This window comes from Lathyrus oleraceus, chromosome 5 (assembly GCF_024323335.1).
Source record: "Lathyrus oleraceus cultivar Zhongwan6 chromosome 5, CAAS_Psat_ZW6_1.0, whole genome shotgun sequence".
NCBI lineage: Eukaryota > Viridiplantae > Streptophyta > Magnoliopsida > Fabales > Fabaceae > Lathyrus > Lathyrus oleraceus.
In genome coordinates, this window is record NC_066583.1 from 637,994,880 (window position 1) to 638,022,045 (window position 27,166).

General features: G+C 34.8%; 1 protein-coding gene across 5 annotated transcripts; it reads right to left on the reverse strand.

The window, feature by feature from the left end:
• Window positions 1–1,936: 1,936 nt before the first annotated feature.
• LOC127083642 (ras-related protein RHN1) lies at window positions 1,937–3,871 on the reverse strand. Of its 5 annotated transcripts, XM_051023963.1 has the most exons (8): window positions 3,528–3,871; window positions 3,323–3,400; window positions 3,079–3,246; window positions 2,961–3,009; window positions 2,796–2,869; window positions 2,615–2,708; window positions 2,413–2,522; window positions 1,937–2,099 (listed from the first exon to the last, which is right to left on the reverse strand). In XM_051023963.1, the coding sequence occupies exons 1-7, from the start codon at window positions 3,564–3,566 to the stop codon at window positions 2,422–2,424; spliced, it is 603 nt and encodes a 200-aa protein (XP_050879920.1). In that variant the 5' UTR covers window positions 3,567–3,871; the 3' UTR covers window positions 1,937–2,099; window positions 2,413–2,421. The 5 variants fall into 5 exon arrangements, with proteins under 5 accessions (XP_050879920.1, XP_050879923.1, XP_050879922.1 ...); XM_051023966.1 differs by lacking the exon at window positions 1,937–2,099 and having other exon boundaries at window positions 2,294–2,522; window positions 3,323–3,425; window positions 3,528–3,869; XM_051023965.1 differs by lacking the exon at window positions 1,937–2,099 and having other exon boundaries at window positions 2,294–2,522; window positions 3,323–3,425; window positions 3,524–3,869.
• Window positions 3,872–27,166: the final 23,295 nt, after the last annotated feature.

Genomic DNA, 27,166 nt, shown 5'->3' on the forward strand with positions numbered 1-27,166 from the left:
GTATACATCTCAAATTTTGCAATGCACTTGGTCCCACCTCAAAATCATTAAAAATGAGTGAGTTAGGTCCCTGCGAACTTGACCCAAAATTCGGGTTTCTGTCAAAACATGTGTATGTGAATTTTGCCAAAAGGGACCAACTTCAAGCCCTTCTGTTTGAATGATAAAAACCTCAAATGACAAAACCTTCAACATAAAAGTTGTACATCTTTTCAAGATAAAGAATTTGGACTAAAATTTTGCATCATTTGCATTTTTTTTTTAGAAAGGTATGGGCACCTGAACTTGGACTCTTTGACATTTCAACTGTTATCTGACGTATAATGTTTTGCATTATCCCATGTGTTTCTTTTAGAATTATGAAATTTTGTTCAACATAACATTTGAAGTAGACATCTCAAATTTTGCAATGCACTTGGTCCCACCTCAAAATAATTAAAAACGAGTGAGTTAGGTCCTTGCGAACTTGACATAAAATTAGGGTTTCTGTCAAAACATGTGTATGTGAATTTTGCCAAAAGGGACCAACTTCAAGCCCTTCTGTTTGAATGATAAAACCCTCAAATGACAAAACCTTCAACATAAAAGTTGTACATATTTTCAAGACAATGAATTTGGACTAAAATTTTGCATCATTTGCAATTTTTTTGAGAAAGGTACTAAAATTCTCAAAAAATTGCAAATGATGCAAAATTTTAGTCCAAATTCATTGTCTTGAAAAGATGTACAACTTTTATATTGAAGGTTTTGTCATTTGAGGGTTTTATCATTCAAACAGAAGGACTTGAAGTTGGTCCCTTTTGGCAAAATTCACATACACATGTTTTGACAGAAACCCTAATTTTGGGTCAAGTTCGCAAGGACCTAACTCACTCATTTTTAATTATTTTGAGGTGGGACCAAGTGCATTGCAAAATTTGAGATGTCTACTTCAAATGTTATGTTGAACAAAATTTCATAATTCTAAAAGAAACACATGGGATAATGCAAAACATTATACGTCAGATAACAGTTGAAATGTCAAAGAGTCCAAGTTCAGGTGCCCATACCTTTCTCAAAAAAAATGCAAATGATGCAAAATTTTAGTCCAAATTATTTATCTTGAAAAGATGTACAACTTTTATGTTGAAGGTTTTGTCATTTGAGGTTTTTATCATTCAAACAGAAGGGCTTGAAGTTGGTCCATTTTGGCAAAATTCACATACACATGTTTTGACAGAAACCCTAATTTTGGGTCAAGTTCGCAGGGACCTAACTCACTAATTTTTAATTATTTTGAGGTGGGACCAAGTGCATTGCAAAATTTGAGATGTATACTTAAAATGTTATGTTGGACAAAATTTCATATTTCTAAAAGAAACACATGCGATAATGCAAGACATTATAGGTCAGATAACAGTTGAAAAACTCAGAAGTCCAACTTCAACTGCCCATAACTTTCTCATAAAAATTCCAAATTATGCAAAATTTATGTCCAAATTCATTGTCTTGAAAAGATCTACAACTTTAGTGTTGGAGGTTTTTCCATTTGAGCCTTTTTTAAGGGTGTAGCCAATTGAATTGGCGACTCCTCTTAAAAATTACACATAGGCGCCAATTGGATTGGCTAGGGCACCTGCCCTAGCCAATCCAATTGGCGCCTCCTTGCAATTTTTAAGAGGAGTCGCCAATTCAATTGGAGACACCTCCTAAAAGTGGGATAGATTGGAAATTTTGCTGAAAACTGGGTTATTTTGGGATTTTTTTCGAAAAACTGGGTTATTTCGGTAAAAAAACCGCTATGTTATCCTGTCAAAATAAAAATAAAAAAGTTTATAAAATTTATAACTATTTCATAATTATCATAGTTGTCCATTATTTTTGTCAAGAAACAAAAGAATAAAAGATAAGATAAGTTAGAAAATTATTTGACATATTTTTTTATTAAAAAGATCTATCTACTAATAATAATGTGGGATAAACATCAAACAAAACTAATTGTAAATTTTTTAGATAATATAGGATGGTCATGTACTCTAAATCAGAGTCATTGCTTCCTTTCCACTTCAGAAAATCTTCTTATAAATTATAACCACTTCAATTTGTTGTACTCCGTGCACCTGCGTATATGTACACCTAAATTATTTTTACTGTTTTTTACTGTTGAGAAGATAAAATATTAGGGCATGACTTTTATGTTTACATGAATGGAAATAGTAAATAAATAAATAAGAAAGGGACAAATGGAAAATAATATGAGATAAAAAAAATATAGTAAAAATAGAAGAATTCATAGAGGACAAGAAAAGACAGATTAATCAACCGCACAAGTATTTCATTAAGACGTCGTAATTCAGAGATCGATATCCTACAAGAAGCATTTAGGGTTTAGAGTTTAGAATCGAAGACACTTTTATTTGACTTGATGATTACATTGAAATATCACGATGAGCAACAAAAAAACTTTCTCCCACCATCTTGTATTTCACTTTTTAGATTTATTCCAGTAGGTTTTGATGGGAAAGCTTTTACTAGTCTCCTTCCTGCATTATCACACAGAAACAACCACTTATAAATACAGTCACAGATGTTTTATTTCCTTACACTTAAACTATTCAGCGCGTTTGCCGCGTACCTATTTCATAGAAAAGCTCATTGATGTTCTCAGCAGTTTTAGCAGATGTTTCCATGTAGAACATTCCATTTTCTTGAGCAAATTGATCTCCTTCCTGCATTAGTATAATTTACTCAAACAACTTACAAGGAAAATTAGAAGGAATGACAGATCTGTCGCAATGCCGCGGAATGGAAACTACCTCTGTTTCAACTTCTCTCTTTGGCTCCAAGTCACATTTGTTTGCTACTAATGCCATCACCAATTTCTGACTTCCTGCAAAAAGTGATTATCTTACATGGTTTTACTCTAGTAGTGCATATGGATTTGTTAGTTAACTGTGTTTGAAGTATTATTAGTTTATTACCATGTCTTTGCAATTCCTGAACCCATTTTTTCGCTCGAACAAATGTATCCTGAAATAGAATTTCGAATCAGAAACAACATTGTTGATTATATTCAACTTTAGCTAAATGAATGCTTACAATGCTAGAGATGTCATAAACAACAATTGCTGCTGCTGCACCGCGATAATACATCGGAGCTAAACTATGATATCGTTCTTGTCCTGCTGTGTCCCATATATCAAACTTTACGGTCGCCTCAGATAACGATAATATTTGTGTGAAAAAAGCAGCTCCTATGGTTGGTTCCTATGTGCAAAATGAAGTTTAATCAATATTAAGGTTACTAGACTCTTTGATGATAACAAAATTAAGGTTACTAGACCTGGTTTTGATAGAAATGGCCTTTAACAAATCTTAATGCTAAACTAGTTTTTCCTGTTCCCATGTCTCCAAGAAGCACCTACAAGAAGAGAATCATAGAAATTCTATGATCATGATTAATAAACACATTTCTATATGAAACATTTACCAAAATAAAAGCTATAAACTTGAGGAAAATCAAATCAAATAAGGTAAGACATACCTACCAGCTTGGCTTGAATGATCTTATTCCCTGGTCTTGACATGCCACTAAGTTGGAGAAGGTTTTGCAGAAGTTGAAGAAAATTGATGATGAAATTTTTAATATGGAAGACTGTACTATGTAGATCATAGAAACTACCTGCTGCATTTATTGTTGGAAATTTGTAGATAATAAGGTAAGAGACTGGTAGTTTTGACTAGCGTTGACTGGTAGTTAGTCATGTGTAGTTTCAATCTTATGGATTGTTTTTTGCTGTGTTCTTATCCATTATACTACACATCATTCAAGAAATTAAGCAATGTTGATTGAATTTGGCAGTGCTAATAAATTGCAAATTAACATGATGATATACGTCTGAACATATATGGAAATAAAGGTTTATAATATCACATGCATCCTAGCTAGTTGAACCAAAATAGTTTCATAAAATCCATACTCATTTTGGTAGCTTCAACTATGCATGTGTCTTTTTCAAAATGTAGTTTTATTGAGTGATCTAGAGGTCTTACATCAATTTCTAAGTTAACTTAATTCATTGATGAGTTGTACAAGTCATCTATACACATTGAAAAGTAACAACCATCCAAAATCATAGATAACTAGTCATGTAATATGCAATCCATCCAAATGTAATTTTTTCAAACTTATCGAGATTCTTCATTTTAATTTCACTCAATTGGGATAGGAATAGGTTTGACCAAGTTAAACTTTATCAAATTTGAGTCTGACCTCCTAAAAATAAGCATAACAACATAATCCACATTTATGGGGACCCATCTGAATCCACCCAGAGTTTGACGGAAAAAACCTATTTTTGACTAGATTTGGTTTCGAGTTTGTGTTTTTTACAATTATAAAATATGAGGACGAATCATATAATAAGGAGACTAATACTCACCTGAACCCACCATTGAACCTACACCGTTTATTTATTATGTACTTTGTTATTTAGTTTTGATAATTTAGAATATTAGATATGTGGTAAATATTTTGATTTGTATATTTAAAATATTTGAAATGTATGCATGAAAAATTTAGAGATTATTTTATTATATTATTTGTAATGTAGTTTGATGATAGAAAAAAACAAATATTTTTATTAAAAATTAATTTCATACATGGATGAATGGTAGCGGGATGAGGATACCCGAATCCGTTTAGAACGAGTTTGAGTTTAAATTCTTCATCAATGTTGGGAATCGGGGCGGGGAGCGAGGATTGTTTGAAGATTTAGATTTGGGTTTGGGGGAGGTAAAACTCATCTCTGATCCGTCATATTCTCATTCTTAGCTAAATTTTTTAAAATCTAAGTCTATCATGTAGTATATCATATGCTTATTTGTAGGTCTAAGCCTAGCATTTTCAAATTCCTGAATGATTTATTAGTCCACTTAAAAGCCTATTTCATTTGATCATTTATAAATAAGCAATTCAACTAATGTTTAAATAGACTAACAAATTAAAAGATCAATATTTATTTATATTGACTTATTCAATTTTTATAGTAGCATAAATTTTGAGATACTATTTGTTTGAGAGCTTATGAAAACAATTAGGACATTGTTTATTAAGTTTTTTTAGCTTCTTTATAATAATAATAATAATAGTAATAAAATTATTCTTTTTTATTTAAATATGCTGGTTTGATAGACTTGAAAAAATAATATGACCTGTGGCCCAGCCTTTTAACTAAATAGACTTATAAAAAAATCTAAATCTTTTCTATCTCAAAAAGAGGTCTAGCTTAACTTAGGCTTATGTAGATTAGACCGTAGACCCCTATTAGTTGACCTGGTTTATTTCCACCCCTTCACCCAACTATCCTCGGGGGATATTCAACCCATCCCATAAAATGCTTTCACACTATAGTGAAAAATCACAATTGTCAATAGAATTCAGAGATGCATCTCCGGGCACATCCTTTTTACACACACGTCAGATCAAATTATTGAGACATCCTTTTTTTTAAATTTAGTCCGGAGATGCATCTCCGTATACACATTAGGGTGAGACCGGAGATGCATCTTTATAACAACCCTTAATTCAAAATTCAGTGAGTTTACGGAGATGCATCTCCGAATACGTTTAATTCATAAACTTGTGTCAAACCATTCCTCATTCCTTCTTCATTTGCTGCAAACTCACTAAAACCCTATTTGATTTCGTGAGTAAGTTTCTTCAAGTCCATTTTTAATGGTTCAACACTACTACTGCTTCATTACATTCAATCCCAAGTCTTTCCACTAATTCCATTTAAATAATTTTATAATATACATTGGGATTATGTAGAGGTCTACATCACATGTCTCTATAGGGTGTCACATTCCATCATGATATCAGACGCTCCTGGAAGACCACCTTGTCCATCTAATTAGAAGATAATAAAGGCTAGTGATGACCACACCCAATAGGTGTTGATGGAAAATGCGAGTCAACATGTTCAATGTATAGAGGAGACCGTCTTGTAGAGTTGTGACTATGTGTCGAGTTGACCTTTTTAGGGGAACCATTTGTTTTAACTGGTTCTGACGGTGGTCTCAAATATGTAATTTTTGGATAGGCAATCTTTCTTAGTTGCTCTTTGATATGCAATTTCATGATGTCATCAGCTTTTGAAAATCTCTCTTGGATTACTTCCCATTCGGTCGTGATAATTATACTTGATTTATCATCCTTCATCACACCATCATCATCAAATCTAAGCTTTTTCTAGTGAGTGTAAACTTCATCCATACATATCGGTTTATCAAGCTTTATCTTCTGTGAAATTTAACAAGCACATGGAAGACCGTACGTCATCTAAAGTGCACAACCACACTTTAAGCTATCTGAACCTGTTTTATCTGCTCGCTTGGCTTCGTGAAAATAAAATTCAATCCCGTCTGTGATATGTTGCCAACCAATTGTGAATAAAGGATGTTGTTATCTTTGAATAGTGTTCTAACACATAACACATTGAATGAAACATGTTTGTACCTCATTATGTTGGTTTCAGAGCATTTGGTTCATCGCGTCCCAATCTCGACAAAAATCACATATACTGTTTCTAAATCAATTCTGAAGGTGAGAGAAATACACAAGAATGGGGGATTGAATTGTGTATGCCAAAAATTATTTCGCTTATGATAATGCAACTTCAGAATCTGAACAATGTTCAGAGTCTGATATCATAAATAATAACAACGACGAAAATAATAATGATCAGAAGTTAAAGCAAGCAACACACAAAGATTATCTTGGTTCCTCTTCTCAATTGAGAGTAGCCCAATCCCCTTGTCTAAACAAGAGCCTTTCACTATAATCAATAGATTACAAATTTCTCAAGCACACTTGCAAGAGACTTCACTTGCTCAATCAACCTAAAAAGAGACTTCCGCTCAAGCAACCTTGCAAGAGACTTCTGCTCAATCAACCTAGAAAGAGATTTCACTGCTCAAGTACATATATAAGAGACTTCACTGCTCAAGCATGCATGCAAGAGACTTCCTCTACTTTAAACAAATAGTTTAGTAGAAAAGATAACCACTATACTTATATACACAATCGAAAGTATAATAGTCGTGCAACAACCACAAAGGTTTTTAACCTCTTAAGATTTCTAAGATACACAAAGATAAGAAATCTTAAGATCTTATGCAATAATAGTTACAGATGAAAGCTCAAAGTTATGCTCAAGATATTGTATTGCGTTATTGTTGTACACCTTTCTTCAAATATTTAACTTCCTTTTATAAAGGTAGAGAAACAATCATTTGAGGGTTGAGCATAAGAGCAAATTTAGTGAAGAAGCAATGCCAGGAAAGACGTTGGAGAATGTATCTGGTTAGAAGCATTGTCCACTGAATAATATAATTGTTCACATCATCTTTCGAAGTACTCGGTATCTACCAAAAGGTAGAACAAATTGAAGAGGTCACATAACCATTCCTAGAGCCTTGCAAAATGAAACCCTAGTTGACTCTTTCCAGAATTCTGGCACTTTGACAAGACCGGTCTGCTTTGGTACATGGTACATATTAGTGGCACCTCAAGCCTTTAGAGTCCGAGCTGTCACCAGAGGCTGGAAAACATGACCAAAGTCTAAACCTTCAGAGGCTGATGAACACATTCAGAGTTATCAGATTCTGATCAATCAGAATCAGAGTTATGTTTCTTTTCCATATATACTTTCAACATGATTAATTGTATGCTTGTGATCCTTCACACTTGAACATATGTTATTATACCCATTTGTTCTTTAAGAACTTTTTTATCATCAAAACCCAAGGGATATGAACAGTCTTATTCCAACAATATGCCCTTTTTTGATGATGACAAACAAATGTATTTAAGAAAAATGGTTAGTCAGTTTAACTAACTTGACAACATCAAAGTTTGAGGTTTGGAGCCCCCCCTGAGTCTAATAGTCCATAGGTTGAGTTTTGTAAGTTTCCCCTAAGTCCTATCCAAGTTAATTTAAACTTATTTTGATAAAATAATATTCAGATGAAAGCAATATGAAAATAATTAGCGTTCAGGTAAATTAAAAGTATTAAAAAAATACTTTTAATCCTCTTAAATACTCCCATGAATTTCTTCCCCTTTGTCATCAACAAAAAGTGAGATCGGACATGTTAGCATAGAAGAAGAAAAAATTATTTAGGAATGGAAAAATATATGGGAAAATTGAATTCTGATAACACATAGCAAGAACAACCTTTGATCTTCCCAATAAATAGAAACGAATATAATGGTTGAAATATTTCTGCATTTCTCATGACGACCACACATCATTCAAGAATATCAACCATCAGAAGTAATCATTGCAATCATTAAATCATAAGAAGTTCCAACGTACAACTCACTCAACCTCTTCTATAAAAGCATACCTTCATAGACACACTTCTCATCTTTTCAACCAATTATTTTTATCTTCATAGGAACATGAGTTCTCCATCAGAGAAGGCTAAGAGCACTATCTCGACAGAGGTCGGTGTTGAGAGGAAAATTGTTACTACGATATAACACCTTCAGCAGTCCACTGAGGAGGCCCAACCATCTGGGTCAACTGCTGTAAGGGATGCCCTGAGAGTAAGGAAGACCAAGAAAAATAAGAATAATCTGAAGAAGAAGAAGAAGAAAAGGGTGGCAAAGAAGCTTTTTTACTATGACTCAGATGAAGGAAGTGAGGAGCGTGTTTTTAACTAGAAGGATTATTTTAGTGATAAGGGTTATTGTTCCGATTCATACAAAATTATGTAATACCAAAAATCTTGTACTCTTTCCATATAATTAATGAAGAAAGTTTCCTTAATTGTAGTTATTTTTCTACTTAGTTATTTCATTTGAATGTGTTAGTTGTCCAAGAGATTTTTCAGAAATAATTCATCCAAAAAATAACTCAAAAAAAGCAAAGATTATTTCTAACAATTATCAGATAAGAAATAATGTTTCAGATACTATAGCTTAGAATAAATCACACAAGCACGCACACAAAAAATAACAAGCTAAACAGATAAAGAAGGTAAAGCCATATAAAAGAAATCAGTGTAACATATAAAACAAAAAATGGGTTTTAGATACTAAGTCTAAGGTTTCTTTAGAAAATCTAAAATAGCTCTAAGATCTGCACTCATGATGTCTTATCTAGAATCCATAGACCTCATTATTCTACCCATTTCATTCTTCTTGACAGTCATGGCTTATTGAGTAGCAACAACAGAAGCCAGGTTCTTCTCCACAAGATCTTGCCTAGAATAGGAGGAAACAACAGACTCTGAAGTGACATCCTCCAAATTCTGAATTATTGATTCAACAGAGGTTTGGAGAGAATCCCACTTAGCAGAATATGCTACTAGGTCAGTTGCAAAAGGTATCTCATTGACCAGACTCTATACTTCATCTAAAAATATAATTTTGATTACATCCTTGTTAGTTGGATAGTTTGTGAGATGGATGAAGTGTTTGTATGAGAGGGACCAAGTTCAAAGGATTGGTTTACAAGGTTATATAATCTTAGGGAAATTTTAGGGTGAAGGTGGTCCAAGGGGATCTATTCAGACTCAGCTCTAGGTTCAGAAGCAAATTGAACTAGAGATAGATCCTGAACAACTTGTTCTGTTTCACTCTGAAGTTATGACACAACTTAATCTAAAGCTTGACTCTGAACATGGCTAGGTTCTCTATGAGGAGATGTTAGGGGGTGAAGACTGAAATGATGGTTGAGTTTCTGGTGGGGAGGTAATTTCAAGTTGGACAAGGGTTACATGTTCAGCTTCAGAAGCAAAACATGTTTAGTTAGAAGGTTGGTATTAAGGAGAGAAGATTTGAATCAGAATGGTAGAGATAGGTTTGATGATTTTAGACGAAGGTTATGTAGATTTGAGTTTAAGACGAGCTTCAAACCCTGCTTCGTCATACTCTGACTCAGATCTAGAAGAAGTAACTTTCCCACTAGAAACATTTATGTGGGGTTCAAACATTGTGTTCAGGGGTGATGGTTGTTCAGAAGCACAAAATACGATTAACTGATTCTGAACATCAGTGGATTCATAAATAGGGAGTGAAGTGTGTTTTGGAGATTGATTGGGTGAAGGAATCAGTGAGGGGGTTAGAGATTTGTGGTTAAGGGTGGCGTAATAAAAATCATCTTCGGAGATTAAGTTCAGAATACTACATGTTACACCAGTATTCAGAGCTTCTAAATCAACAACAGTTTCTTAGACAACTTCTTCAAGAACATCATAAGCTTTAATTGCAACCGACTTTAACCCGACCATTACTTCAGTATCCTGAACCTCGGGAGTCTCTAATTCATCAACAACAATAACTTATTGATTCCCAACAATAGAGGTTTCTAGGTGCTTCTCCGACTGATCTAAAATAATAGATGTTAATAGTTGAGCATACTTGAGGGTGGGCTCAATTACACTCTTCTGAGTAGTGTCATCTGCATCTTCCTTTTTCCTGATAAAGGACACACCGACTTCCTTTTCTTCTTCTTCTTCTTCTTCTTCTTCTTCTTCCACATCAATCTTAGACAGATTCCCCAATCTCTTCTTCTTTAAATGCACTTCTGAAATGACAAAAACAGAAGCAAACTTCTTGGAGACTTTCCACTTCTAGTTTTGGAAGGCATCAACATAATGGATACAATAACTTCTTCAATTTACTTATCAATTTCCTTCTGATGAACTTCTCTCTTCTAAAAGGGTTTTTGAACATCCTTCAGAACAGCTGAAGCCGCCTGCTTCCTCTTATTAGAAGGTTTAAATACATCAATAGGCTTGCCAGGAATATCTTGCATCTGATGATTTTTCCTTCCTTGAACGCCTGTTCGATGAAATTCTTAATTACTTTAAGGTTATCCATCTTGGTGATGACAGGATAATCCTTAAGATAGTCAAAATTGGCGCATCTAGCAGATAGAGGTACCTTTTAATCAACAACATCACTTTTCTTCATAAGCTTCATATTATCTAGAGTCGAGGAAGATAAGATATTCCCATAGATATCCTCCAGATCCCCATTGTCAGGCAAGTTTTTAAGGGCGTCAATTAGACGACCCTGATAAAAAGATTCTGACAATAATCTAGCATAAGGCACATTCTTCTTGCGAAGCTTTGTACTATCTCTGATTGCTTCACACAAATGATTGAATATGTATGCATAGATATTTATCTTATCTTTATTCTTCAGGTAAAAAATGAAGTGTTTGTGATCCCATAAAATCTTATAAGTACTTCCTTCTCCGGGGATCAGGCAACCAATTAAAATCTTGAATAGAAGCCTGAAATCTTTCTTCATGTTCTTGACCTTTCTAAAATCAGAAGAACATAAGTTTTCGGCATTATCAAACAACATCTCTTGATAGCATCTTCTTTAAGACTGTTGTCTTTAATGCCCACAACAAACCTCCAGAGTTTGGTGTACTTAAGATTTTAGCAATAGTTTTCTGAGTGATGATCACATCGATACCCATTACAACATATCTTATTTCAACACTTTTAAACTTCTTCAAACCCACTTCTTCTCTGCTCTTCCCCTTCAAAGAACTGTCCTTATTTACCATAAGTTTAAGTTCCTTATATGAAGCAAGTTCATCAAAGACTTCTGCCCTCACCCATAAATCTTTCACAAGATAATGATAAGTTGATCCATTCAGCATTTCAAATATTGGAGACCACTCTTGAACTCTAAAGAAGCTTCAAAGATCATACCCATTCTAATTGAATGAGTCAAAGTCGATAATCTGTTCTATCAAAAGCTTCAGATCATTTTAATTCAAGTCCATGGTTTTGGGTTTGATAGTCATATTTTTTCCAGATTTGACGATCATGTGTGCATGTTGGACGTTCGAAGAGGACTCCATTGTTGAAATGAGCTTTTAAGGTTTCTAGGGTTCTCTTTTTGAAAAGGATTTTTTTCCAGAGAATGTTAGAAAAATCAAAAGTATAGGTAGTGAAATAGTGAATTATGTGTTTATGATATAAAAAGAGTGTTTTTGAGTGAAAAAGGAATTCTTAACCACAACACAACATAAATGCAGAAGGAAACAAGAAGAAAATAAAATAATTACAAAATAACCAAGAAATGAGGATTTTTTACTTAACAGTTTCATTCCATGTGTCAGGAGACGTTTCACATTTATGACATATAGCAGGACAAGTGTCAGAGGTAGTTAGCACGAAGTGTCCATTTGTGTGCACATCAAAGGTAGTTATTCTTATTCATAGTATCAGAGTCTGTGATGCTTCAGAGGCTATTTATTCATCAGAAGATGATAAGGAGCTTATGATCAAGGTAGCTTCTAAACATCATCAGATTCTGATATAGAGAGAAATATTCTTTGCTAAACTGATAGAAGTAGAATTATCACAGTAAAGGTTAATTCTTATTTCATAAATATGAAGTGAAGGTTGAGAAAACAAGAAAGGGGGGTTTGAATTGTTTTGGAAATAAAAACTATTTCAGAAATCAAAACACACACAGAATTTTATATTGGTTCGCTTGAAATTCAAAGCTACTCCAGTCCACCCGGCCAAGGTGATTTCGCCTTCAAAAAGGACTTAATCCACTAATCTTGAAAGATTACACAACCAAACGTCTAAGAGAATAATCTCTTAGCCCTCTCAAGTATTCAGACTGCGCAGAGTCACTTGAGGAAATAGTTTAAGTAAGAGTAAATTGTAATGTAAAGTGCTTCTAACAACAAGCCAATATTACAGAAAATATAATAACAAAAGCTTTTGACTTAAGAGCAGCAGCTCGTGAAAAAAGAGAGAGGGTGAATGATATTTCTGTGTGTCTCAGGTGTATTGTCTTGTGAGGTATTCCATCCTTTATATAGTCATTGAGAGGATCGTTGGAGTGATAACAGAATCTTGGTCATTGAAGAATAATTAATGTCATAACTCTCTTTGTTTCTTTCTAAAACCATTTTGTCCGCCTCATTATTCCCTTCTTTAAATACTTTCTTTCCATATTGAGATTCTTTTCGGTTACGCGTTCTGATCAAGTGAGTCTGTGTTAGAGTCTTGATATATCAGAGTTTGTCTTCAGAGGATGATTATGTAAGACTTTATCAGACCTTCTCAGTGCTCTAGACTTCTTAAGTATTGGAGTCTGGATCCAGTAGTATTTTATCGGAGCTTCTGACTTCTTAATTGTTGCGCTGGTATCTGCGTTTGATCAGAATCATAACCTTCTGGACGTATTCTTTCTGAGTGGCATCTGATCATCAAATACTTTTATATCTGATGTAATTTTGTATGTGATGTATGGTCAGAATCCTGCGTAAATGTTCAGAGTCCTGCACACTAAGAAAAAATCTCGTTAGAGTACCATTTTTGTTTCATCCTTTGTTATCATCAAAATCTTAGAGATATATTGTAGAACCAACTTTGTTCTTACATGAAGTTCTTCTGACAAACATTTAGGATCAGAAATTGTTTCATAACAACATAATCATAACTCTCTTTGCATTTTCAGCTTTTAAGATTGTCCAAGAGGAACAATATATTTCCAATAAAGCTCTTTTGAACACCACCAGAAGTCTCTTCAGACTTCCCAAAACAACTAGATAAACTTCAGAGACATAGCTAAGAGTTTGAAGCACCAGTTCAACATAAGGGACTTTCGGTCTTCCTAGTACCAGTAATCTTGTCTTACTGGTTTCTTCCATATTCCACATCCCTTTCCTCCTTTAGAGTTATGATTTGGTATGTAGGTCTTCTTCTTGTTGAAGATTGTAAGCAACCAATATCTTGGAGCAGTTGTTGCTTTGTTCTTTCCTTTAAGCATATATGCAGCAAAAACAATCTCATTCTTTGGTACCCATACTTTTATGGGTCCTTTGAGGTTAGTTTTATAAATATTTCTCTTGCTTTGTGCCTTAGCCTTATAATAAGGTCTAAACTCATTCCATACTTCTTGTCTATTAAGATTTTATCTAGAATAAGTTTTGACCTTGACCTCTGAACCTCTAGGAACAATATATTTTCAGCTTTTAAGATTGTCCAAGAGGTAACTCTCTTTGCATTTTCAATACCTTTATCATATATTGCCATTTACATTTCATGCAACTTGTTTATGTTTCAGTCATTTTCTTTTTTGCTCACTTGAGCCATACCTTGTGATTGTATATATTGTGTACTTTTGATTTTTGATTCTGTTTATGGTCTTAGGACCTTTAAAATACTTAATAACAACAAAAACTCTAAAAAATATGTTGGTGGACTGTTGAACTTGATATGAACTCTTGGACTTAGAATTAGGCAACATTCCCTATGCTTTGAAGGACTTGGCCAATGCCATTATCTGAGACCGAGTTATCCTTGACCGTGCCTTTCATCTGATGCAAACCCTGAGTTCTCTTGGTTCATATGTAACTTTGCCTTTGTGCTTAATTGTTATGTTATTATTCTATTTGATGTCTGATGATTATTTTTGTGCCTCACCAAGAGGAGCTCTAGTGTTACTAGTGAAGAAGAAGGATGGTGGTATGCGGTTGTGTATTGATTATCGCCAATTGAATAAGGTCACCATTAAGAACAAGTATCCCCTGCCAAGAATAGACGATTTTCTAGATCAGTTGAAAGGAGCCCGTGTGTTCTCGAAGATTGATTTACGATCGAGTTATCATAAAACTCGAGTTAAAAATTCGGATGTACCAAAGACCGCATTTCGAACCCGATATGGACATTATGAGTTTCTAGTAATTCCTTTTGGTCTGACGAATGCCCATGTTGTTTTCATGGATTATATGAATGGAATATTCCAACCTTACTTGGACCAGTTTGTGGTGATCTTTATTGACGACATTCTTATTTATTCTCGTACTCCACAAGAGCACGAAGAACATCTAAGAATTGTACTGTCAGTACTGCAAGAGAAGAAACTCTTTTCCAAGTTAAGTAAGTGTGAATTTTGGATGACTGATCAGTGCATTTTGATGCACGTTCTTTCATGTTTGTACTCAAGCATTTCTTCGGTTTGCTTTGATTATTTTTATGTTTTAATGTGTTTTCATAATTTATGTTATTTTTGCACTTATTTAATTTTCGTATTTAATTTTTAGCATTAGCAGCTTTCGCGAGAAAAATCACATCTTGAGCTAGGAGTATCGGATTGAGACGTGCTACCAGTCGATGGAAAGCTAAGAAAAAGATCTACAACTTTTGTTCAGAAGTAGAGAGCTGAATCAGAGTGTAGCATGGCCAGAAAATTCGATGAAGTTGCAGCATTCGTTTTATTTAAGTTTTGGGTCATTAGTTTTGGGCTTGGGTTATGTTTTCGATCCAGTTGGGTTGTAAACCAAATTCCTTGTTTTCCATATACCTAGCAGCCGCATAAGATTAGGGGAGGATCACTATTCACGAAATACTTGAAAACTTTGGCAAGAATTCTCATGAAGAACTAATCGATCTAAACAATTTGCTGTATTCGGGTTCCGATACCTTGAGATTTTAGTAATTCTTATTCAGGTTTTTTATTCCTTTCAATATTAATATATGTATTTTGTTTGCTTAATCCGATTTACATATGCTATATTGATTTAATCCGATTGATTGTGTGTTCCTAACTATAGTCACGATTTCGTTTGCTTAATTCGTTATCGAGTCCGTTTAATTCATGTTTGCTTAATTCATGAAACTTAATCCCGTTTGCTTAATTCGGATAATAGGAACATACAACTTATACTATCAATTGCGCTTGTCAGTTAATATTATAATCGAATAGGAATAGTTAATCTGCGGTTGGAATTACGATAGTCGATGATAGGCAAAGACCGAATCAGTAAATTGTTGTTAAAACTTATTTCAATAATCACTTATTTTAATATATTTTTTTAATTGAATCCTAAACCAACTAAAACCCCATTAATCGTTACTATCATTGGTTAATTCATTCAAGAATCCTTGTGAGAACGATAATCCAAGTCAATTTGTCGCTAACTACGTTTTGTCAAAAATACTCATTCCTGATCTGCGCGCGACAGCGGATCAATGACCGAAGTTAAGTTTCTTGGTCATGTCATATCACAAGGAGGAGGAGTAGTGGATCCATCTAAAGTTGAAGCAATTATTAATTAGGAAAGACCAAAGAATGCTTTTGAAGTCAGAAGTTTCTTAGTTTTGGCAGGTTATTATCGAAGATTTATTAAAGGATTTTCTCAGTTAGCTTTACCAATGACTAGGCTTACCCGGAAGGAGTTTTCTTTTAGTTGGGACTCAAAGTGTGAACAAAGTTTCATGAGTTTGAAGGATAGATTTGACAACTGCTCTTGTTTTAATCATCCCCGATCCTAGTAAGTCTTATGAAGTATTTTGTGATTCCTCTAAGAGGATTAGGAGGAATGTTAATGCAGGGTGGTCAAGTTGTAGCATATGCCTCTCGTCAATTTAAGACTCATGAAGAGAATTACCCAACTCATGATCTTGAGTTAGCAATTCTTGTTTTTACATTGAAGGCGTGACGTCACTATTTATATGGAGTGCGCTTTGAGATGTTTAGTGACCACAAGAGTTTGAAATACTTATTTGACCAGAAGGGGTTAAACATGAGACAAAGAAGATGGATGGAGTATTTTAAAGGTTTTGATTTTGAGCTTAAGTATCATCTAGGGAAAGTGAATAAGGTTGCATATGCCTTAAGTCAGAAAGAGATGAATAAAACTGAGTTGATGATGTTAGAGTATGCATCATTGGAAAAGTTCTGAGATCTTAACCTTCAGTTTGATTAGATGCAGAATGGTGTGATAATGGGGAATTTGAATGTTTCTTCTAACCTAAAGGAAGAAATACATCAAGGAAAAATGATAGATGAGAAGTTGCAAGAGACGTTGACTCAACTAGGTTTCACTCGATCATCAGATGGTGTTTTTCTTTTTAATCAAAAGATTTGTGTCTCGAATGATACCGAACTGAAAATAAAAGTTTTAGAAGAAGCTCACAAGGGTGCGTTTACCATATATCCAGGTTCATGGAAGATGTATCAAGACTTAAGAAGGACTATTGGTGGTCTGGAATGAAAAAGGATATTGCAGAGTGTGTGTCTGAATATATAGTGTGCCAGCAAGTAAAGATTGAACATCAGAAGCCAAATGGTTTACTGTGACCTTTATAGATTACAGTATGCAAATGGGATAGTATTTCAATGGATTTTGCAGTAGGGTTACCTCGTACATAAGGTGGTTATGATTCAATATGGGTGACTATGGATCAATTAACTAAGTACACACATTTCTTGGCCGTGAAAACTACTTATAAGGCAAGTCATGTTGCATGGTTGTTCATTTCAGAAATTGTGAGATTGCATGGTGTCCCCACTAGTATCGTGACAGGTAGAGATCCAAAGTTAGTTCAAGATTTTGGTGAGCATTTCAGCAAGCAATGGGATCAAAGTTGTGTTTGAGTACGTCTAATCATCCTCAAATGAATGGTCAGATTGAGAGGACGGTACAGACAACTAAACGATATGTTAAGAGCTTGTGTGCTTGAGAGTGGAGGAAATTGGAATGGACTCTTACCATTGATTGAATTTGCATATAACAATAGTTACCTCGCAAGTATCAAAATGGCTCGTTATGAAGCCTTGTATGAACATAAATGTAGAAGACCTTTGTGTTGGATGGAAGTTGGTGAAGAAATAATTTTAGGACCAGAGATTATTCAAGAGACTACGGAAAGGATAAGGATGGTTCTGAAGGAGAATAGCGATCGAAAATGCAGCGGAAATTAATTTTTTTTCCTTTAGTGATCCTTACGAATATGCATGATCAGTGATAGAAATCATTACCTCTTGTGGAGATTGAAATCTTTGATACAGATCTAAGGAGTGATCACGAGCGTTGAATGGTGACAACGCCTCTACTCAGTCCACACGAACGGATTCCTGCATAAAGACAGAAACAAAATTTCATCTAATCAAATGCCTCTGCATAAGGGTTATGTTTATAGAACCACTTGTGTGAACTGCAAGCTAAAAAGCCCACTTAAGTGTATATGGCCCATATCTTATGATATACTAAAATCACTTAAGCACGTGGTACCTTACCATATTTCGTATTCTACTTAACTGCACCATACCTTACGATGTTATACAATTCACTTAAGTGCACCTTACCTTACGGTGTTCCTTATTTATTATATCTCTCATCAATCTGTCCTTTTATATGTGACCCTGTAGGTTTTCGTGACATTGACAATTATATTAAATCACGTATTTAACATAATAAATAGTGAGCGGTATCTAGCAACACATCACTGATACCCAAGACACAAAAATTTCACGTGATCTGACAAATTCTTTTGTGATAATACTTATGTGTACAAATACCCTTTTGCTCTTATGTCTATATTGAACACATGGCATATACCGTGTCATCCTTGTCCAGTTCAATATTGGACCCTTAGACATTCATCCTGTTATGCAGGATATGAAAATCCCATCTATGTCACTCATGTCCCTCAACATGCTTCGTGGAGTATCCATCAACTGTCTTTATGGTCATCCAGTTACGGACAATGTTTGATCAACAATAAAGCACTCGACTCTACATCTAGGGTCCATAGTGGTTTCAAGTCGAAGGGTGGTATACACCACTATCACCATGAGAATAACTTATGACACTTTGCATAAAATTCCATATAGTATTCTCATAGAGGGTCAATCCAGTATAAATATTACTCCTAATATTCATACATATATTTAAGACTTGATAACTCCTTATCCATGATCCATGAGATGGGATCATCAGTCTATATACATAATAGTTTTAATGCTTTAATGTTATCCCACTTCACAACAAAGCTCGACTACAGATACTTTAAGAATAATATCCTTATGTTTAATGGGGTCTCATGATTAAGTCACACTTGATACATTAAACGGACTAATTATTCTAGGGACTTTATTAAATAAACATAATAAAGAAAAAATGCTTTATTATTAATAAATAATTCGATACAAGTACCAAAAGTATTGGCCTCTAGGACTTACACCAACAATCTCCCACTAGCACTAGAGCCAACCAGGCATACCCCTAATTCCCATAGATCTAGTATGTCCATCATACTTCTGTTGCGCAATAGACTTTGTAAGTGGGTCATCAATATTGTCAAGTGTAGGTACTCTGCATATTTTCACGTCTCCTTTATCTATTATCTCTCGAATGAGGTGATAACGCCTAAGTATATGTTTGGATCGTTGGTGAGATCTAGGCTCCTTAGCTTGTGCGGTAGCACCATTGTTATCACAATAGTGATCAATGGGATTCACAATGATAGATTCTATGCCAAGTTCACTAATGAACTTTTTAATCCAAACAACTTCCTTTGCCGCACTTGAGGCAACAATATACTCGGCCTCGGTTGTAGAATCAACAACTGTATCTTGCTTTGAACTTTTCCAGCTCACATCACCACCGCTTAAGCAGAACACATAACCAAATTGTGATCTAAAGTCATCCTTATCTGTCTAGAAGCTAGCATCGGTGTATCCAATTACAACAAGCTCTTCCTAACCTCCATATATCAAGAATGAGTCCTTAGCCCTTCTCAAATACTTAAGGATATTCTTGATAGCTACCCAATGAGCATCACCGGGATCAGATTGGTACCTACTTGTTGCACTTAAAGCATACGAGACATTTGTTCGAGTACATAACATGACATACATGATAGATCCTATTGTAGATGCATATGGAATCTTATTCATGCGATCCCTTTCTTCCTTAGTTGATAGACACAGACCATGTTGCATAGGTATGAATCCTTTATTAGAATCATGCATATTAAAGCGTCTCAGCACTTTGTCTATGTATGTACTATGACTTAGACCAAGCAGTTTTTATGATCTATCTCTATAGATCCTGATTCCTAATATATAGGCTGGTTCACCTAGGTCCTTCATAGAAAAACATTTTCCCAACCAAGACATTATTTCCATTCTTTCAGATGGTCATCAAACTCTAGGCTTAAATATTCACCATCTCGATCTAATCGAAGAGTTTTAATATTCTTACCTAGTTGGTTTTGTATTTGATTCTTGAATTCCTTGAACTTTTCAAAGGACTCTGATTTGTGTTTCATTAAATACACACAACCATATCTACTGAAATCATCAGTAAATGTGATGAAGTACTGAAAACCTCCTCTGGCTGGTATGTTTAGTGGTCCACATACATTAGTAACTATGAGTGCCAAAGGATCATTAGTTCTTTCACCTTTTCCTGTGAATGGAGACTTTGTCATCTTTCCAATTAAATAAGATATGCATGTCTCATATGATTCATAATCAAAAGAGTCCAAGAGTCCATATTTATGGAGTTTGGAAATGCGGTTCTCGTTTATGTGGCCTAATCGACAATGCCAAAGGTAAGTTGGATTTAACTCATTAGGTTTCATCCTTTTAGTATTAATGTTATAAATAGACATTTCAAGATCAATGACATGTAGTCCATTGTTCATTTGTGTAGTAGCATAGAATATATCATTCAAATAAATGGAGCAACAATTATTCTTTATTATAAATGAAAAGTCAAACTTGTCCAAACAAGAAACGGAAATAATATTCCTGTTAATTGCAGGTACATAATAATAGTTCTCTAACTAAATTATTAAACCACTAGGTAAAGTCAATACATAAGTACCTACGGCTAAAGTAGCAACCTTTGCTCCATTGCTAACTCGTAGGTCAACTTCACCTTTTTCCAAATCTCTACTCCTTTTTAGCCCCTGCACATTGGTACAAATTTGAAAATTACATCCAGTATCTAATACCCATGATGCAAAAGTAGATAAATTAATTTCAATAACAAAAATACCTGAAGTTGAAGTCTCTACTCCATTCTTCTTATCTTCCAGGTACTTTGGGCAGTTTCTTTTCCAGTGTCCGGTCTTACCGCAACGGAAGCAAGTGTCTTCCTTTGCTATGCCTCCACTAGGATTCAAAGCAGGAGCAGTGGGTTAGGGTTTGACAACTTCCTTGCCTTTCCCTTTACCACCCTGTTTGATGGGTCTTTTGTTCTGTCTCTTTCCATTTTCGATCATCTGAGTGGACTTCCCTTTTGACTTTAGATTCTGCTCAGTAGTTCTTAACCTGCCTAGCAGTTCAGGAAGAGTTTTGTCCATATCATTCATGTTAAAATTAAGGACAAATTGACTGAATCTATCTGGAAACGATTGCAAGATCAAATCAGTCCCAAGTTCCTTTCCGAGGGGAAAACCTAACCTCTCAAGGTTCTCCACATACCCAATCATCTTGAGCACATGGGGACCTACAGGGGCTCCCTTAGCTAACTTTCCTTGAAAAAGGGCTTTTGAAACTTCAAACCTTTCATGTCTTGCCTGCTCTTGATAGAGAATCTTCAGGTGTTAAATCATATTGAACGCTGACATGTTCTCATGTTGCTTTTGCAACTCTGAGTTCAGGGTAGCTAGCATGAGGCAAGCAGTTTCATTGGTATCATCGACATACTTCTTATAAGCATCTCTTTCTGCCTTAGGCGCAGAACTAGGAGGTTCCTCTTCAGGAATAGGTTTCTCCAAGACATAAAACTTTCTTTCATGCTTGAGTACAATCCTCAGATTTCAGTGTCAATCCAAAAAATTTATCCCAGACAATTTTTCCTTATCAACGATTTATCGCAAAATGTTGTTATAGGTGTTTGTTGTCATGGTAATCTACATGAAAAATATGAAAATATAAGTATCACTAAAATAACATATTTAATTAGGCCTTTAATTAAATATGCTCCCACTATTTTAATCAAAACAAATGGCCCTCATCATTTGATTCGGAAAATCCCGTTGGAAGATTTTCTAGTAGGTCAAGATCCACATGTCACTTTTTTTTTAAGTCCGCGTAGGCGGATTACACAAAACTGGGTTATTTAGGTAGGAGCTCATTCCAATTGTATCTAATACAACTCTCGAATATTTTAGTTGGGTGAATAACTCCTTATTCCAATCCATCACATGGATCATTTCCAACTCTTGCTTCTAAACGTATATAATATTATTATAGTTAGTTTAGTTAAGTTTGACCCATTGTTTTAGCAATTGGATATTACAATTATCCCATCGCACCTTACTAATATAGAACATGCACCTCGCGTAGGCGAAACCTACATTATTCGATACTAGTCTTGATGAGTGCTAAAACTTGGAAAGCATAAACTTAATATTTAATTTGAGGAAATTTGCAATTATTCTGGTCTCACCGGCTTATTTATCATATAAATCATCTCTCATATGCATCAACATACATTCACATGCATGAACATACATACAAAATGAAACAGTTATGACCCCTAGCGCAATTGTTCTCCCAAGCCAATGAGAGAACCTAAGCTAACCTAATAACGATCTAAGCTTCTCTAAGCAAGATCTTCAAGGTTGTCCTCATTTGATGTTGTATTCTTCTATTTCTTCATAACATTACATTACATAAAAGAAACTTTACATCAAGAGATTAAAAGAGAGGCACGACACGCAGGTCATATTTTAAAATCCCAAAAACAAAATAAAGGAAAACTAAGGCCATAACTGATCACCACAAGACAATAATAATAAACACATTATTTTTATTAATTTAAATTTTGTTAATTAAATAAACCAAATTAAATTTTGGCGACTGATCACACTACACAGAGTTAGTCGGGGGTTCCGCTGACTTTAAAGCACAACACTTGATACTTTAAAGCATAACTCATTTGAAATAGACGTCGGTTTTCGCATCAACACTTAATACTTTAAACCACAACTCTTATGCAGTCACAACCCTAATCACATAACTCTTTGACAGCACAATCCTTGTACTGTCATGAACCCTAATGCAGCAATTTCATACCGTCAAACACACCTCAATTGTTACGTCAGTATGATTGATCAACACGTCATTGCTTCACCATACTCATGTCGGATCCCTAAGCAAATGACCATTGATCGCTCAAAGGAAAACAATCATTAAGTGTTTGAATGAATGAAACAGAAATAATATATCATATATACCATATTTTTTGCATCAGAATTACTTATACCATATATATAAATTGATCGATCTCATTTGTGTAACCTATGAACGATCGATGTATCACTGCTTCACCATACTAACATCGGATTCCGAAGCATAGTCAACATCAATCATCCAAATCGTACACACATGATGCCAAATTTAATTGCTCGTTTATTATTTAATTCATTATGTCTTTTAATCGTATTAATACAGAAAATACAGAAAATAAACACCTATTAGATGCATGGTTTCGTAAGTGGCTCTGATACCACTGAAGGAGAATAGCAATCCAAAATGCAGCGGAAATTAAATTTTTCTCCTTTAGTGGTTCTTACGAATGGGCATGATCAGTGATAGAAATCGTTACTTCTTGTGGCGATTGAAACCCTTGATGCAGATCTAAGGAGTGATCACGAACGTTGAATGGTGACAACTCCTCTACCCAGTCCACAAGAACGGATTCCTTCAGCCTCAGTGCTAGCTGCTACGAATGAAGGCTTTGAGTGAGAGAGAGAGAGAGAGAAACAAAATTTCATCTAATCAAATGCTTCCGCACGAGGGTTCTATTTATAGAACCACCTGTGTGGGCTGCAAGCTAAAAAGTCCACTTAAGTGTATGTGGCCCATATCTTATGATATACCAAAATCACTTAAGTGCGCGGTACCTTACCATATTTCATATTCTACTTAAGTGCAACGTACCTTACAGTGTTCCTTATTTACTCTATCTCTCATCAATCCGTACTTTTTTGTGTGACCCTGTAGATTTTCGCGACATTGGCAATTATATTAAATCACATATTTAACATAATAAACAGTGAGCGATATCTAGCAACACATCACTACTACCCAATACACAAAAATGTCATGTGATCTGACAAATTCTTTTGTGGTAATACTTATATGTACAATTATCCTTTTGCCCTTATGTCTATATTGAACACAAGGCATAGATCGTGTCATCCTTGTCCAGTTCAATATTGGGCCCTTAGACATTCATCCTGTTACACGGGATGGGCAAATTTCATCTAGGTCACTCATGTCCCTCAGCATGCTTAACGGAGTACCCATCAACTGTCTTTATGGTCATCCGATTACGGACAATGTTTGATCAACAATAAAGCACTCGACTCTACATCTAGGGTCCATAGTGGTTTCAGGTCGAAGGGTGGTATACACCATTATCACCATGAGAACAACTTATGACACTTTGCATAACATTCTATATAATATTCTCATAGCGGGTCAATCCAGTATAAATATTACTCCTAATATTCATACCTATGTTTAAGACTTGATAACTCCTTATCCATGATCCATGAGATATGATCATCAATCTATATACATAATAGTCTTAATGCTTTAATGTTATCCCACTTCACAACAAAGCTCGACTACATATACTTTAAGAATAATGTCCTTATGTTTAATGGGGTCTCATGATTAAATCACACTTGATACATTAAACAGACTAGCTATTCTAGGGACTTTATTAAACAAACAAAATAAAGAAAAAAAACCTTTATTATTAATAAATAATTCGATACAAGTACCAAAAGTATTGGTCTCTAGGGGTTACACCAACAGGTTCATGATAAGATGAAGAAATCACAAGATCTCCAAAATAGTTACGCAGATAATAGAAGAAAACCATTAGAATTTAAGGAAGGTGATAATGTATTTCTGAAGGTGACTCTGAGATTAAGACTGAAAGGATCGTTTAAGTCCCAGAAGTTAAGTTCGAGATACGTGGGACCATATCAGATTATAGAGATGATTGATGAAGTAGCTTAAAGATTAGCCTTACCACCTTCTTTATCAGTGATGCATGATATTTTTCACGTATCTCAGCTTCAAAAGTTCATTCTTGATTCTCTCCAGCCTATTCTTACAGATTCAGTAGAAGTATAAGCAAACCTAACTTTTGGACCTCAACCAATTCGTATTGTAGGACGAGAAACTAAAGTGTTGAGAAATAAGGAGATTCCTCTTGTTATGGTTCAGTGGGAGGAATCACATCCATGCAATGATACTTGGGAACTGGAATCTGAAATGCGAGAAGTTTACCCTCATCTCTTCTAGGTAATATTGAAATTTAAGGACGATGTTTTATTTAAGGGGGGAAGATGTAATACCCGTGTTTCCTTAAATACTCAAATTTATATTAGTTGAGATCCACTGAGTTCCCATGTACTCTAAAAGTTATCAGTTGGGATAAATAAAGTGAATAGTGAATTCTGACTGACTTAATTCATATTATTTAGGACTGACCTTTTATTAATTGGGACATTTTAGTAACACTAATAATGTGTCAAATTGCTCTAGTAGAACAAATATTATGGTTAGTGATACTTGGGATATTTGTTTCTACTATCAGAATCATTTCCATCCATGTAATCCTACCAATTAATGATGTCCACATGTTTTCCACCTAGTGATACACTCACCACCACATGTAGTAATTGATTACTCTAAGTATCTCTCTCAGTAAAGTTTTAGCAGAGAAAGATAGACTTGGGGAGTAAAGGAAAAATTGTGCAAAGGATAAGAAGAAGCTTATGGGAAGCAAGAAGATCAACTTGGAATCATCATCTTCATTTCATAATATCACCATCTTCATCAATCTCCTTTTCTATCTCTAAGATGGGTTCTAGGTAGAACTTTAGGTTTAAAAGCTAGGGTTGATGAACCATGAAATTGATAGTATGATTGATGATATTGTGATGAGTTTCTCCATGAATCATGTGAATCTCCATTGATGATTTTTCTACACGTGTTTCTTGTATTTGTTGGATTCTTGTGATATAATGATGTGGTTGTTGCTTTGATTGTGTTCATGATTTTTGGGGGAAATAAGAATATACATGTGGTAAGTTGTTCTTGATGTGTTTTCATGATTATTCTAGTAGATTGGTTGCTAGAAATGAAACAAATATTTATGCAGGTTTGAAAGAAATGAAGTTCAGAGAAGAATTTTTATGGAAATATAACTTGGAGCAATCGATTGGTCCTGGGTTTCTTTCCAGACCAATCGATTGGTGGAACCCCTTAACTCTTAAGAAAATGAAAATTTCTACAACCAATCGATTGATAAAATTCCACAATCGATTGTATGAACTCTCTGGCTTTGAAAAATCGAAATCTTCCAGCTGTTAATCGATTGACACTCAACATCAATTGATTGGTCCCTTGTTTTCTTTGAAAAATAAATTGTGAACTAGATCAATTGATTGGGCCTCCCTAACCAATCGATCGACTCATGCTTTTTACCTCATGTATTGTTTTCTGATGTTTCCATATGCAATGTATCAACTAATACTCACTTGTGTAACACCTCAAAATTTGCCCTCCTCTCTTGGGACTAGCATATCATATTGCATATCATTTGTAGGTCATTAGGCATTGCATATTGCATATCATGTGGTTACATTGTGCAAGTCATCCTCCCAAGTCTTGATCAGAAGATAGGAGGTCATGTGCAAGCTAGGGTTTCATTGGACTGGTCATTAATCATCTGAGGATGTGGAGGTCCAAATTAGGGTTTTTGTGATTCTCAAGGAGATTGGTCTTTATCTTGATTGAAATGATTCATCATCATCATCATGGATTGTCATCATCAGGAGTTTGATCAGGATACCTTGAGATTAGGGTTTTGACCACTGGTCAACCCTAATCAGTTGCATTGGGCTAATCATGGCAAGGAGATGGGGTCTATGATGGATATGGGGATCATTTCATGATTGTATTGAGCTTATGGAGGCTAGGGTTTCATCATTGAACCATTTCATCAGAGGATTGGGGCTTAACTTGATCAGTGCATTGCCAAATTCATCTATCAGCTGAAAAAGTCAACTGTGGTCAACTGTGCTTGATTTTATGGATTTGGAGGTGGGAGAGAGTTGGATACACTTCATTCATGTTGAAACAAGTTTCATTTGACATGTCAAAGCTCAAGAATGAAGAAAATAAAGTCAGGACAAAAATTGCCAAAAATAGAAAGTGACTTGTAATGGAAGTTTCCAGAAATGGAAAGTTTTTGACCACAAAATTACATGTCCAAGGAAGCTTCAAATGAAAATTTGTTCAACATGAAAGTTGTAGATCTTGGTCTCAACTTTCCAAAAAGTCCAAGAACTTGAAATTCCC

Coding starts and splice junctions, on each gene's coding strand:
- LOC127083642 (XM_051023963.1), bottom strand. CDS start 3,566: ATGTCAAGACCAGGGAATAAGATCATTCAAGCCAAGCTG. Junction 3,247..3,322: donor GCCATTTCTATCAAAACCAG/GTCTAGTAACCT, acceptor TTTTGCACATAG/GAACCAACCATAGGAGCTGC. Junction 3,010..3,078: donor TTTATGACATCTCTAGCATT/GTAAGCATTCAT, acceptor ATTCTATTTCAG/GATACATTTGTTCGAGCGAA.